The 13,965-nt window shown below is 56.8% G+C and overlaps 1 protein-coding gene across 2 annotated transcripts in view; it reads left to right on the top strand.

The window, feature by feature from the left end:
• The first annotated feature begins 390 nt into the window (after positions 1-390).
• The window catches only part of HDGFL2 (HDGF like 2), a 21,207-nt gene continuing 7,632 nt past the window's right edge, over positions 391-13,965 (top strand). For both annotated transcript variants that reach the window (XM_044254518.1, XM_044254517.1), the window contains exons 1-4: positions 391-516; positions 3,338-3,414; positions 3,518-3,656; positions 10,974-11,165. In XM_044254518.1, coding sequence (XP_044110453.1) covers positions 445-516; positions 3,338-3,414; positions 3,518-3,656; positions 10,974-11,165 — 480 coding nt within the window. In that variant the 5' untranslated portion in view covers positions 391-444. The remainder of the gene's footprint in view (positions 517-3,337; positions 3,415-3,517; positions 3,657-10,973; positions 11,166-13,965) is intronic.

Below are 13,965 nucleotides of genomic sequence, written 5' to 3'. Positions count from 1 at the left end.
TAAGCCGCCTGGCCAGCCGCCTCACCACTCCCTGAAAGTCTCCGTTTCCCTCCTCCCACCTTTCCCCTTTCACCTCCCATAACCTCCGCCCCGCTCCCATTAGGCCTCTGGGTCACGCCCCTTGGATCTACCCGTTACCCAATCCCGTTAACTTGCTCTGCTCCAACCCCTCTTCTCATTGGTCCCCGTGCTCCTCTATCCCCCGCACGTGGTCCTGAGCGACGGCACCTCCCGCCCGTGAAGGCCGGAGGGCGGGACTTCCGGGGGCGCGCAGTCCAATAAGCACGGGCCGGCCCTCTGCCCAGGAGGCCGCCCCCGCCCCCTCGGCGCCCCGCTCCCGCCCCCGGCTTCGCCTCCCGCTGCAGCCGCCGCCGCCGCCGCAGCCGCTGCCGCCGCCGCCGCTGCCGCCGCCGCTTCCTGCGGCCTGGGCTTCCCGCCGCCAGCATGCCGCATGCCTTCAAGCCCGGGGACTTGGTGTTCGCCAAGATGAAGGGCTACCCGCACTGGCCGGCCCGGGTGAGGCCGCGCGGGAGATGGGCCAGGCAGGGGGGGTGGGGCAGCAGGGGCCCCGGGCCTGAGGGATCCTTACAACAGAGGTCTGGGGGTCCCCGGGCCTGAGGGACCCGCGCAGTGGGTCCTGGGGGGATCCTGGGCCTGAGGAAGCCCGCGCCGGGGGCCTGGGGGTCCCGGCGCCTAAGGGACGCCGCGCCTGGGTCTGGGGGTCCCAGCGCGTGAGGAAGTCCGCGCGGGGGTCTGGGGTCCCGGCGCCTGAGGGAGGCCGCGCGGGGGTCTGGGGGTCCCGGCGCCTGAGGAAAGCCGCGCCGGGGTCTGTGGTCCGGGGGCCCGAGAGAGCCCGCGCGAGGATCTGGGGGTCCCCGGGCCTGAGGGAAGCCGCACTGGGGGTCTGAGGGTCCCGGCGCCTGAGGGAAGCCGCGCCGGGGTCTGCGGTCCGGAGGCCTGAGGGAAGCCGCGCCGGGGGTCTGAGGGTCCCCGCGCCTGAGAGTGCCGTACCGAGGTCTGGGGGTCCCCGGACCTGACGGAGCCCGCGCGGGGGTCTGGGAGTCCCCGTGCCTGAGGGAATCCGCGCCGGCGTCTGGGGGTCCCTGGGCCTGAGGGGGTCCGTACGGGGGTCTGGGGGTCCCCGGCCTTGAGGGGCTCCGCGCCGGGGTCGGGAGGTCTCCACACCTGAGGGGGTCCGCGCCGGGGTCTGGGGGTCCCCGGGCCTGAGGGGGCTCCGCGCCGGGGTCTGGGGGGGCCCCCGGACTTGAGGGAGTCAGCGCTGGGGGTCTGGGGTCCCCGCGCCTGAGGGACCCCGCGCAGGGGTGCGGGGGGGTCGCGGGGATATCCAGAGCCAAGGGAAGTGGGGTTTGAGGGATCTGGGGCCTGAGGAGGCAGGGTTCAAGTTTGAAGGAGGTGGTGGTGTGAGGAGAGCGGAGGAACGTGGGGCTTAAGGTGAGGAATCCCACTGAGGGGAAGGGGGTGCCGCGGCCTGAAGGTGTCAGGTGGGGCCCCAGGCGGTGTGCGGGAGAGGGCTGGGCTGGAGAGCGGTGCGGGAGGGGAGAGGGGTTGAGGGTTGAGGCTGAGGGGGTGAGGGAGGGTAGATGCTGCCCCGGGGGGCGCTGTGTTCACACGGTGCTGAAGCAGAGGGGACTCATCTGATAATGTGGGGTGTCAGGGACCAGAGCTTGGAGTGAGACTTGCTTAAGGGACCCTGGGACTGGTGCCCTTATGAGGACCCCGTCCCCTGTCCTCTGGTGGAGGAGGCCGGCTGGGTGTGAGGTTGAGGGAGATCTCGGAGTGGTCCTCCCTTATTCTTGATTCAGATCCTTTTCTGGCTCAAGCCCAAAAGAGAGAGCATCTGAGGAAAGAGGTTGAGCCAAGGGGACTTTGGGGATCCGAGGTAGAAGCTGAGATCCAGGGGACCCAGATGGTCTGAGGGGGACCGGTCTGGCGGGGTCCTGAGGGTGGAGGTCCCAGAGAGTGCGTTTCCAGGCACTATCCCGGGCAGGCCCATGTGGAGGAGGGAGCTGGCGGGTGTCATCCCCAGGTCTTGGGAATAAAGCTGCCCCAGGACCTAGGCTGGTGGAATATGCATGACAGGACTGAAGGAATTTGGGGGATGGGGGGTGGGAGGCCCAGGCAGCAGCAGGGGCATGGGAAGGATGAGGCTGAACTGAGGCCACACGGGAGTTGCCGGGCAGTATTGCGATTTCAGCCCCACTCCCTGCTCGTTGGAGCGCCCCCCCCCCAGGGTGCGAGTACGGATAAAGGCATCACGCAGAGCTGGGGGTCTGGGTGCAACAGGCTGCCACAGGAGGCCGGGAAGGGGCACTGACCAGGCTGGCAGTCCTGACGACCGTTGGAGCTGGTGCTGCCGCTAGGATACCTGAGCCTCAGGCGCAGAGGCGGGTCCTTGGTGAGGCCTGAGCAAACGCCGGGAAGGCGTGGCAGGCTCGTTCTCAGGAGGTGAAGTTTGGGGAAGCTTCTGTGCAGCAGTGGGATGCTTGAGACGGATGCTTCCTGCCCCCCCCAAGGACTTTGAAAAGTAGCCCAGAGAGCTGAGGAAGGAAGCTGGGTGAGGGAAAGTTCCAGCAGCCCCCAGGCATAGTAGAGGATGGGAAGAGATTAACGGGGACCAGAAAACTCACTTTAACCTAGTTTTCTCTGGATTATTTTTTGGGGGGACTCTAGAGCCATGAAACTTTCCGGGCACTTCCCTTCCTTCGAGTGTACCAGCTTCCCCCTATCCTCCTTACCCCCTCCTGGCAGCTCTCGAAGCCCGGAACATTTCCAAGCACCTGATTGGAAGTGAAGGGGCTGCTAGCCTCCTGTGGGGAGGTGACTGACAGCTGCCGGGGCCCATGGGCCTGTAGGGAGAGGGTGGGACTTCCTGGATGCTCAGGGCCTGTCTCCTGCAGCCCACCCCCCACCCTCTGCATCCTTGGAGCTGGCAGCTACAGCTTCTGGGAGATCAACCACCCGATCGCCTTTTTGCGGGAGGGGTCCCGTGGGAGGGTCCTGGGAGCCTGGAGAGGCTGAGCTTGCTCCACCTCCTGGCTGCTCAGGGCACCATATTTAGCTTTGCTCAGGTGAAGCACCTACCCTGGAGGCAGAGAAAACATTCTGGGGTGGGGGGGACAGGTATGCACTGCGGGGTGGGGGGTGGTTCCTAGAAGAATGCAGATGCTTAGCTGGAAGGTGATGTGTCTCCCTCAGTCAAAGGCTCCCTTCCTCCCAGCATGCTTACGCCAAGTAACTTAGCTGAGTTCTTGGTGATTTCCTGGGTCAGGGGCTGAAGGTGTCCCCCAGCCACGCCCTGACCTGCCTCTCACTGCAGATCGATGATATCGCCGACGGTGCTGTGAAGCCCCCGCCCAACAAGTACCCCATTTTCTTCTTTGGTACACACGAAACGTAAGTTTCCGCAGGTGGGGCTTGATTTTTCCACCTGGTGCCTCCTGGTGCCTCCTGGGTGGCCTGACTCACCTGGGACTGGCCCCATGGTTCCTTTCTCCAGAGCCTTCCTGGGACCCAAGGACCTGTTTCCTTACGACAAATGTAAAGATAAGTACGGGAAACCCAACAAGAGGAAAGGCTTCAATGAGGGACTGTGGGAGATCCAGAACAATCCCCACGCCAGCTACAGCGCTCCTCTGGTGAGTACCTGGGGATGGAGAGTGACCGATGTGGCGTCTGCGGCATCCAAGTCATGCCTGGTGGTTGGCTACATTGGGTGCCACAGGTGGTCTCAGATTTCTCATAGGAAAGGAACAAGGGCTCAACCTCCCTTGGCACTGCTGACCGTTCTCTTTTGGGGTGTCCTGGGGCGTCCTGGGCACAGTGGGGTGAGTAGCATCCCTGGCCTCACCCACTCCATGCCAGTGGCACCCCACCCCCCAAAGTCGTGACCACCATCCCCGTCTCCAGACATAGACGAGTACCCCTGGGGTCATGGAGGGCTGGAGGGCCACCCGTGGTGAAACCCAGTGCTCTACAGTTAGCTTGGATTTATAATAGTATTTCTATGGCTCTTAAAAAACTTTTTGTTTTCTCAGAAAAAAAGTTTTTTTCTGACGCGCCTCCCTTCCCCCTTACTGCCAGAATTTAGCCTTGAGAAGAGGCTGTGGTTGGTCGATGTTGGAGTTCTTGCTTAGATGGGAAATAAGTGCCAAAAACCACAGAGATGACATCTCAGTGGCAAATGTTCAGGGAAAGATGGCATTCAGAAGAGTCAAAGTGAAATTCATGGAAAGCCTCGGAAGGCTGCAGAAAGGTGGCAGAAAGCTACCTTGCTCTGGACATTTTGGGAAGAGATGCAGTTGAGGGGCGGCTGGGCTGGGATTCTCTGCTCTGCTCTCAGCCGGCGTGGTTTGGATTTCTGCAGGAGGCACAGGGACCTGGAGCAGTCTGGCTTCAGGAGGGGTGGGTATGAGGTTGGCTGGGAGGCCAAGTGGACTGACTGTAGGGGCAGAGCATCCTTGCTGGGGGAGAAGAGGGCCTGCGGCCTGGCCTGTGGGCAGGGATGCAGGAGGCGCGGAGAGGGTCTGGTGTGTGTGAGCTCATCCACCGCCGACCCAGTAGGCACTGCTCTGTGGCGGGACCAGAGTCCGAGATGAAGCAGTCCCACTCCTGGCCTCCTGGGAGCTCACGGTCTGGGATTCAGGGTTTATCACCAGATGTTTCTTGAGTGCTGAGGGTTTGGCAGCCCCTTCTCAGGGGGCAAGGCTCACGTTTAGTGGATATTGGTGGTGTTCTGCTTTTACCTGCTCAGATGGGTCTGGGAGAAGATCCCCCGCCCCCCGCCCCCCTTCTGCTGCCTACCATGTTTCCCGGCTTTGTGGGTGAATGGGTCGGAAGGTCTTCATGACAGTTGGTTCTGTGTGATCCTTTTCTGGCCCTGGCTCAAGTGCTGTTGGTTACGTCCTAAGCTTATTACTGCTGGTGAATCATCACACCATTTAATATTTATTGCACACCCACTGCTTGCTAAGTGCTGTGTAGATGCCTGCCCTCGAGGAAATAAACTCAGAAATGGTACAACCTTGACATGAAACTGGCCTGACACAGACTCCCCAGGTTGAGAAGTAGCTGTTAAGTGTGAGAGCTTGTCTTGCTGGAGCCTATGGCTCCAAACTGAAGGTCTGTTTAAGATGCAGATTCATGGGCCCCACCCATGGAGGTTTGGCTTTCAGGGGTTCAGGCCTGGGACCCCTGAGATGTTCCTTCCAACGCATCGGCCTAGGCATCAGCCTAAACGTTTCTGATGGAACTAGGCGGCAGGCACGCTTTTGGAAGCAGCTCTGTCTGGGTACCTGAGCGGTCTCTTTGCTCAGCCTTCAAGTTTCTTGTGGGAACGCAGACTTGGCGGCACAAAATTGAAAAGATACAAAGGTGGGGCGCCTGGGTGGCTCAGTGGGTTAAGCCGCTGCCTTCGGCTCAGGTCATGATCTCAGGGTCCTGGGATCGAGTCCCGCATCGGGCTCTCTGCTCGGCAGGGAGCCCCTGCTTCCTCCTCTCTCTCTGCCTGCCTCTCTGCCAAATAAATAAATAAAATCTTTAAAAAAAAAAAAAAGAAAAGATACAAAGGTGCGTAGGGATAGTGGACAGTTGGCCCTGCCTCCTGGTCACTCTGCTGCCATGTCCTGTCAGGATAACCATAGCTACTCTTTCCTTGTGCATTCTCTGAGGTTCTGTATTCGTAATGAAATCCTATGCAACTTTTCCTTCTAAGGCATAGAATTCTAAATTTTACTTATTGTCCTCCAAAAGACATCTTTTTAAAAATATATATATATATTTTTAAAGATTTTATTTATTTATTTGACAGAGAAAAATCACAAGTAGATGGAGAGGCAGGCAGAGAGAGAGAGGAAGGGAAGCAGGCTCCCTGCTGAGCAGAGAGCCCGATGCGGGACTTGATCCCAGGACCCTGAGATCATGACCTGAGCTGAAGGCAGCGGCCTAACCCACTGAGCCACCCAGGCGCCCCCCAAAATTTATATTTTTAATAACCTCTACACCCATCGTGGGGCTCAAACTCATGATCCTGAGATCAAGAGTTGCATGTTCCACTGACTGAGCCTGCCAGGCGCTCCCAAAATATATCTTGAGTGTTGGTTTGCATGCAGAGAACAGACTCATTCTTTCCGATAACCTTAACCTCAGCTGGTTCTTCCTCTAAGAGGGGATAGCAAGCCCTGTTTACGCATCTCCTTGCCGAGGCGGGAGGTAGAAAGTGGTATCTGAGTGTGGTTCCAGCTTCATTGTCCTTTGGTCCACATAGTAATCCTGAGAGTACCCTGGGCAGGTAGCATCTTTTCCATTTTCCAGATAAGTAAACTGAGACCCAGAGGGACCCACTTAGAATCTGAGACCTCTTAGACATAGACCAGGGTTTTTCAACATTTGTGGCTACATCATTTTAGGGCGGGGTGGGAGGGGGTGCTCCTGGGCACTGTGAAATGTTTAACAGCAACCCTGGCCCCCATTGACTAGATGCCAGAAGTGCCCCAGTTTTGACAGCCTCAGATGTCCCTAGGAATTGCCAAATGCCTCCAAGAGAACAAGAGTCATTTCTGGTTTAGAACCATTGACTTAGAAGGATCCTAGAAATGTATGCTTGTTCCTCCATGGACAGGGATCTGTGCACGGTTCTCAAGTTCGTGAAAGGGAGCTGGGGCTAAAGCCCAGGCCGGAGGAGGGCCCCGAGAATAATCTCTACCTTGGGTCTGGGGTTAAGAGCCCTGTGGTATGAATGTCGGGACCTGGGTTCGAGTCCTGGCTCTAGCACTTGCTTACTGTGAGCCTTGGGGCACCGCATCACCTCTCTGAGCCTCAGTCTCCTCATTAGAGACGAGGGTCCTGGTAGTGTCAGCATTTCACAGGGTTCCTGGGGAAGCCCTGTGAGCAAACGACACAGTGCTGCCAGGCTGAACCTGACCTTCCCTTTCCACCTCAGTCACCCTCTTGATCCATTAAGGCAGTGAGAGAAATGAATGCTCAACCCCCTCACCTGACCATCGGGCTTCGGTGGTTGGAGGTTGGCTGGCTCTTGGCCTTTGTCTCCTGGTTCCTTTCGATGCGGGGCTCGATCCCAGGACCCTGAGATCATGACCTGAGCTGAAGGTAGAAGTTCAATGACTGAGCACCTTCAGGTACCCCAAGGAGGGTTTTTTTTCTTTTTCTTTTAAAGATTTTATTTATTTATTTGACAGAGGTCACACGTAGGCAGAGAGGCAGACAGAGCAGGGGTGGGGGTTGGGGGGAGTAGGGTCCCTGCTGAGCAGAGAGCCTGATGTGGGGCTCGATCCCAGATCCTGAGATCATGACCTGAGCCAAAGGCAGAGGCTTAACCCGCTGAGCCACCCAGGCGCCCCTAGGGGTTTTAATTAGCAGTAGCTGCGCCCAGTGGCCCGGACTTAGAGGCTAGAACCGACCTGGCTGGCCTCCCGCCTCTGTCACATCGTTGCTGTGATCCTGAGCTCTCGCTCCACCTTTTCCTCAGCGGCAAAATGAGGGTGACAGTTCGTACCTGGTACACCCAGAGAGAGATGGGGAGCTTGGGGTCGGGGCTTGCCCCAAACCAGTGTCTGTTCTTACTGCCATGAAGCCGATCCTTCTGCAGAAGAGCCGTGGGCCTAGTCACTTGGCCTCCAAGCTGCTGTGCTACCCCCGCCATGGAGAACGGGTCGTGTCTCCCCGCTTCCTGCCGGGGCTGCCGTGAAGAGAACCCACACCCTGGCACGAGGCATGATGGAAGTCCACCGAGAAAGTGGGATTATCCTCTCCTGGCGCCTGGGGTTCGGGCTCGACCTACTTACTGTTGCAGCCTTCAGTTTTGTCAGCCATTACAGATCAGGCCCGTCACGGTTCCACAGGGGAGACAACAGGTTCTTGGAGCTGAGTGCAAGGTCCTGCCAACACCTGGCCTTTATTTTTCTCACCTATTACTTATTAACCCAGCCACGTGAAGGCCGGGGGGGCTCATGACCCGGAAAGGACTGGGGGCTTCCTAAAAGAGGGCATGGGCAGCCCGGGTCCCCTCCCACGCACTCCCTCTGGCAGTCCCCACTCTGGCTCCCACATTTCTGCTCTGAATGCATTTCCACATTGATGTGGTGCCGGGACCACCTCTCTCCAGTGCTGGCAGGTTCCTTCCCTCCTGGGGCCCCGGTTAAGCCCACGCTTCCACTTCTTGCTTCTCAGTCCTGGTCTCAACTCCTGCATCCCATCGGCGTGGCCCTGGAGGTCCTTACGGGTGCTCTCGTTTCCTTCTTGTCCTCCCCGCTTTTTTCTTGGCCAGTGTGCACGCGCCACTCCGACCTGTTATGTGACTTCTCTTTTTTTTTTTAAATTTAGGAAATTGACTATTTTAGCCATATTCTGCATTGGCTTTTATTCATTTATAGTGTCATGTGATCATCTCTTTTTATCTAACTCAGAACATTCCATCACCGCACAAGGAAACCCCCTCCCCATTACCTGTCACCCCCAATTCTCCCCACAGCCCCTGAGAAGTCTTTTTTTTTTTTTTTTTAAGTAGGCTCCACACCCAACATGGGGCTTGAACTCACAAACCCGAGATCAAGAGTGGCACGCTCCACTGACTGAACTGGCTAGCTGCCCCACCCCCGAGAACTGATCATCTATCTATTTCTGTGGATTTTGCACATTCCAGATATTTCACATAAATGGAATCCTGTTTGGTTCTTCATCCTGCTTCTTTTCACTGAGCATGTTTTGGAAGTTCATCCACGCTGTAGCGTTCCTTTTTATGGCCGAGAAGCATTCCTTTCTGTAGCCAGCCCGCGTTGTGTTTCTCAGTATGTGGCTGTTTGCCTTGTTTGCAGATAATGTAGCTTTTAAAAGGTAATGTAGCTTTGGGGCGCCTGGGTGGCTCAGTGGGTTAAGCCTCTGCCTTCCACTCAGGTCATGCTTTCAGGGTCCTGGGATCAAGACCCACATCAGGCTCTCTGCTCCGCGGGGAGCCTGCTTCCCCCCGCCCCCAACCCCTGCCTGCCTCTCTGCCTACTTGTGATCTCTATCAAATAAATAAATAAAATCTTTTTTTTTTTTTTTTAAGATTTTATTTATTTATCAGAGAGAGAGAGAGGCAGAGAGAGCAAGCACAGGCAGACAGAATGGCAGGCAAAGGCAGAGGGAGAAGCAGGCTCCCTGCCAAGCAAGGAGCCCGATGTGGGACCCGATCCCAGGACGCTGGGATCATGACCTGAGCCGAAGGCAGCTGCTTAACCAACTGAGCCACCCAGGCATCCCAAATAAATAAAATCTTTAAAAAAAAAAAAAGTTAATGTAGCTTTAAGAAAAAAAAAGAGGGAGAGAAATCAGTTATTCAGAAAGAGTACCATGGGGCACCTGGGTGGCTCAGTGGGTTGGGCTGCTGCCTTCGGCTCAGGTCATGATCTCAGGGTCCTGGGATCGAGGCCTGCATCGGGCTCTCTGCTCAGCAGGGAGCCTGCTTCCTCCTCTCTCTCTCTCTGCCTGCCTCTCTGCCTGCTTGTGATCTTGCTCTGTCAAATAAATAAATAAAGTCTTTAAAAAAAAAAAAAAGAAAGAAAGAGTACCATGGAATAACATGATCAGGTTTTACATGGGCTTAGCTGCACTGGGTGCCCCAGGACTGTCACAGCAGCCTCCCTCATGGCGCTTTGTAGCTGTGTGTTCCCTTGTCTGTGCCCGGTTAGGGCGTGGGCTCCCTGAGGACAGGGATGCTGTCTGGCTCACATCTAGCTCTGGCCCTCAACACAGGGCCTCCTGGGCTGCGTGTTCCACGGTGTGCACTAAACGGAGTGATGGCTAAAAATGCCCGGGCCTCATATGTTTTCCTCCCATAAATGTCAGACATTCAGAACAAGTTCAGAAACTGGCCCAAGTGAGCCGTGGGGCCTGGCCATGGCTGTGCCATCTGCCAGGTCCCCTAGATCCTCCAGGACCCTGTAAAAGCCCCAGCTGGCCCGCCAGCCTTTCTTCTGCCCCATCCTCTGTCAAGGCGCAGTGGCCACACTGACCTCCCCAATGTCTGGGGGGAGCCTGCTCTCATGCCGTTGGCGGCTTTCCAGAATTTGTCTGGCCTCTGCCCCTTTGCATGTTTGGGACAACTCCTCAACTAAAATGTCACACCCTCCAAGGTTCCCCCCGACAAAACAGCACTTCAGAATACTCCTGCCACTTCATGCCCACCTCTTCCTGATCCCCTGGCACCCATGTACCGGTGCTGTCCTCTATCCCTCTCCTCTACCCCTGTCCCCAGAGTGTGACGTTATTCTTCTGCATCGTCCCCTGTCGGCCTCTGCTCCGGGGCTGTAAGCCCCCAGGGGGCAGGAATCACACTGGGCTCACCTGTGTGGGCTCGAGGCCTGCCCTGCACGGAGGCCCTGACTCACCCCCGACTGAGTGCGTCCCGAGCCCGGCACAGGGCGAGCTGGGAAGGGGTGCCGTGTAAGCGTTCGTGTTTCTGTGGCTCTCGTTGCCTCAGCGAGCACACTGGGTGACACAGAAATCGCAGCGCCTGGCAGCTCAGGCCTGGCGGTCCTGTGTTCATGACGACGGGAGGGTTAATAAGAGAAAAGCCAGCTCTGGTGGCCTTCTGGCCAGTCTGGGCACTGTCTTCAGTATGTCACATCCCACTTCTGCCTCATCCTAGCCACAGCCCTGTGAGGCCAAAATGGTGCCATCCCCATTGCTCAGCTTGGGAAACGGAGGCACCGAGAGGCCAAGTTACTGGCCCAAGGTTTGATCTGTAATCCTAGCCCCCACTGCACGCGTCATCTCGCCTTCCAGCCTGCATTTTTGGAGCTTTCTGGGCTGCAGGTCCCCAATGTGGAAAGTGAGGAGGCCAGACCCAGACATTTGAGACCCCGCCATGGGTTCTGTCCTCTGGGTCACTGTCCTGGTTGGGAAATGCACCCCAGGCTGATGGTGACTCACTGTCTCTGCCCCCTCCTGCCCCCCAGCCGGTGAGTTCCTCTGACAGCGAGGCCCCTGAAGCCGACCCGGCAGGCGGGAGCGAGGACGACGAGGTCCGGGGGGTCATGGCTGTCACAGCTGTGACCGCCACAGCGGCCAGCGACAGGATGGAGAGTGACTCAGACTCAGACAAAAGCAGTGACAACAGTGGCCTGAAGCGGAAGGCCGCAGCCCTGAAGGTAGGGGTGGGGCAGGAGCTCCCAGCCTCGGGGGCAGCCGGCAGTCCAGCCTCCCTCTGGCCTTTTCTCCTCCCCCACGAGGCCTCTAGCAGCTTGCACTCCCTGCCCTGCCTTTCTTGTTTTTAATACACGGTTTTATCTGATATATTATTTATTTTTATTTGTTATTCTTGTACATGCGTCATCTCGTTAACTTTTATAGTATTGCTCTGTAGATATTACTGTTTCCACCTTGTAGATGATCATCTCAGGGAGGGCAGTGCGCTTAGCGTGGCTCTCTAGTGTGAAGTTGAAATGCTCTCTTGTATTAACGCGACCTTTTACTCAACACCAGCCGGACTGAACAGATACTCCCAGAATTGGAACGCAGGCACTTGCTCTTGGCTTTTCCCTCCCAGGAGCCTCCTAGCTGAAATTATGCCCTTAGCCTGAGTATGCAGTTAATTTTTCTGCATGCTTAACATGCTTTTTTTTTTTAACATGCTTTTTTAAAAATTGAGATACCATTTACATACCACAAAACTCCCTCTTTCAAAATAAGCAGTTCACTGGTGTTAGTACATTTGCAGAGATGTGCAGTTACCACCACTGGTTAGTACCAGAACATTCCCTGACTTCAGAAGAAACCTAGTCCTGGCCAGCAGTCATTCCCCCAGCAGCCCCCGAACCCCCTTCCCGTCCATGGATGAGTCTGGTCTGGACATGTCACACACGTGGACTCACAGCCCGTGTGGCCTTCTGTGTCTGGTTCCCTCCCTGAGTGTCGTGGGCTCAGGGTCCGTCCCCGGGGCAGCATGTGTTGGTGTCTTGCTCCTGCTCGTGGTGGAGGGACGCTCCCAGGGGTGTGTGCTGGAGTGTGTATATCCGCTCATTGGTGGATGGACATCTGGGTCGTGTCACTCCAGCTGCCGCGAACGTACTGCCGAGCACGGGTGTGTGCAGATTTCTGTGGGGACGGGAGTGTTCAGTTCTCCTGGAGATAGGCTCTTTCTTGCCTTGTCTGTCTTTTTTGACTGCTTTTAAACATTCGGGAGCAGAATGAAAGGACTGTGATTTATCATCAACTTCTTTGACATAGTAAGGCTTTCCTTTTATTATTTGTAAAAAGAACATTTGCTTTCGGTTCCATTCATAAGGATCAACGACGCTTGTAAGGTGTAAGGTGTAAAAATCGCGGAGAAGCTAGTGGAAAACGCCCACGTTACGTGGGAGGGCTTCCATGCCGAGGACCGGACACACCCTGTCGCGTTTCTCCGTGATCCCGCGTGTGCCTCACACATGGGGTGGCTGCGTGAGGCCCATTTCACACACTCTGTGTGTGAAATGCTGAGTGTTTCTTTGGCGTTCCAGATAGTATCAAGTCGTGGTCTTCGGTGGTGGAGAGGTAGTATATGACGTGTGTGTGATCGCTAGCCAATATGGTATTAAGAGTGCTGGGCATTTGGCTTTTTCCCATTTTCACGATATGGCGGCATCATTTTTTAAAGTTTCCCGTTACTACTGTTTACAGTTACCGGGGACGTTGAACAGAAACGTGTAGGAAACCACGCCCCCTGTCCCCACCCCCGCCCCTGATGATGCCACCCCTTAGAGGTAAATCCCTATTTGTCAGTACTTACTCAGATGGTTTTTTTTGGACGGTTGGGGGGGACAATTTTGCATTAAACAGGTCTAAGTTCTTATTACAACACCTTTTAGCCACGCCAGGGAGAACTTGAGAGATGAAGAGACCTTTTCCTGGGTAGCCCCGTGACACCAGCACGGCGCAGCTGTCTTGTGCCCAGTCCGTGAGAGGCTGTGGTTTTCCTGCCAGGCCAGCTTTCTGGGGTTTTCTCTTCAGTTAACATTAACTTGTTCGTGTGTTTCTGTGGACCCACGTGCTGCTCTTCTCGTCGCTCCTTAGAACGGCTCCGTGGCAGACCCTGACCCCAGCCCCGAGCCCTGGTGGCTCATCACTCCCTGCCACCCCACCCCCCGGGGTTCTGTTCTCTCCGGGCCCCTCCCCACCGCCTCCCCCTGCACCTCGCGTGTGGACTTTGGGAGGGTGGGTCCCGGGTCATCTTCATCCCCGTGATCCCTGCCTTTTTGTCTGGGGAACCAGGCCATGTCCCAGCTTGAAACGCCCTGGAACTGCCTCAAGAGTTTTGAGGCAACAGGAGCTGTCGTAACTGGATTCCCCAAGCGCCTGGGTTGAGAGTGCTGTCCTAGCGGGCTGGGAAGAGGCCACAGACCCCTCTGCCCCAAGAGGGAGTGGGGAGTGTGCGGTGCACCGGGCTTGGGCTCAGCCGCCCTCGAAGTGGGGCCGGGCTCCGGGCTCCGGACACAGTCGGCGCAGCCCTGCCGGTCTGGCCCTCGCTGGGCCCCACCCCAGCCCTTCCCTGCCCGCTCAGCAGCCACGCTGTCTCCCGCGCACGGGGCTTCTTGCTTGCTGTCTCGTCTGTCCCTCCATCTGTCGCTCTTCCCACTGGCCTCATGGCGGCTTTCTGTGACTGCCGCCCCCGTAGAACAGTAACCTTAGATTCACACGGAATGTTTCAGTTTGCCTCTCCTGACGGGAGCGCACAGTGTGCGACCTTGTAGGGACCTTGTCTCTCACTGGTGTGTCACTAGTGGACAGGTGTGCCAGCCACCCTAACAGTAGCACGGATCATTCCTGGACGCTGGAAGTCCGAGATCAAGGTGTCGGCAGGGCTCGTTCCTTCCGAGGCCTCTCCTCGGCGGGCCAGCGCCCTCCCACCCTCGCATGCTTGTCCCTGCGTGTCTGTGTCCTGACCTCCTCCTCTTAGGACACGGGCCATAC

This window comes from Neovison vison, chromosome 6 (assembly GCF_020171115.1).
Source record: "Neovison vison isolate M4711 chromosome 6, ASM_NN_V1, whole genome shotgun sequence".
Lineage (NCBI taxonomy): Eukaryota > Metazoa > Chordata > Mammalia > Carnivora > Mustelidae > Neogale > Neogale vison.
Note: the sequence above shows the minus strand (reverse complement) of the source record. Positions and strands in the feature narration are given on the sequence as shown.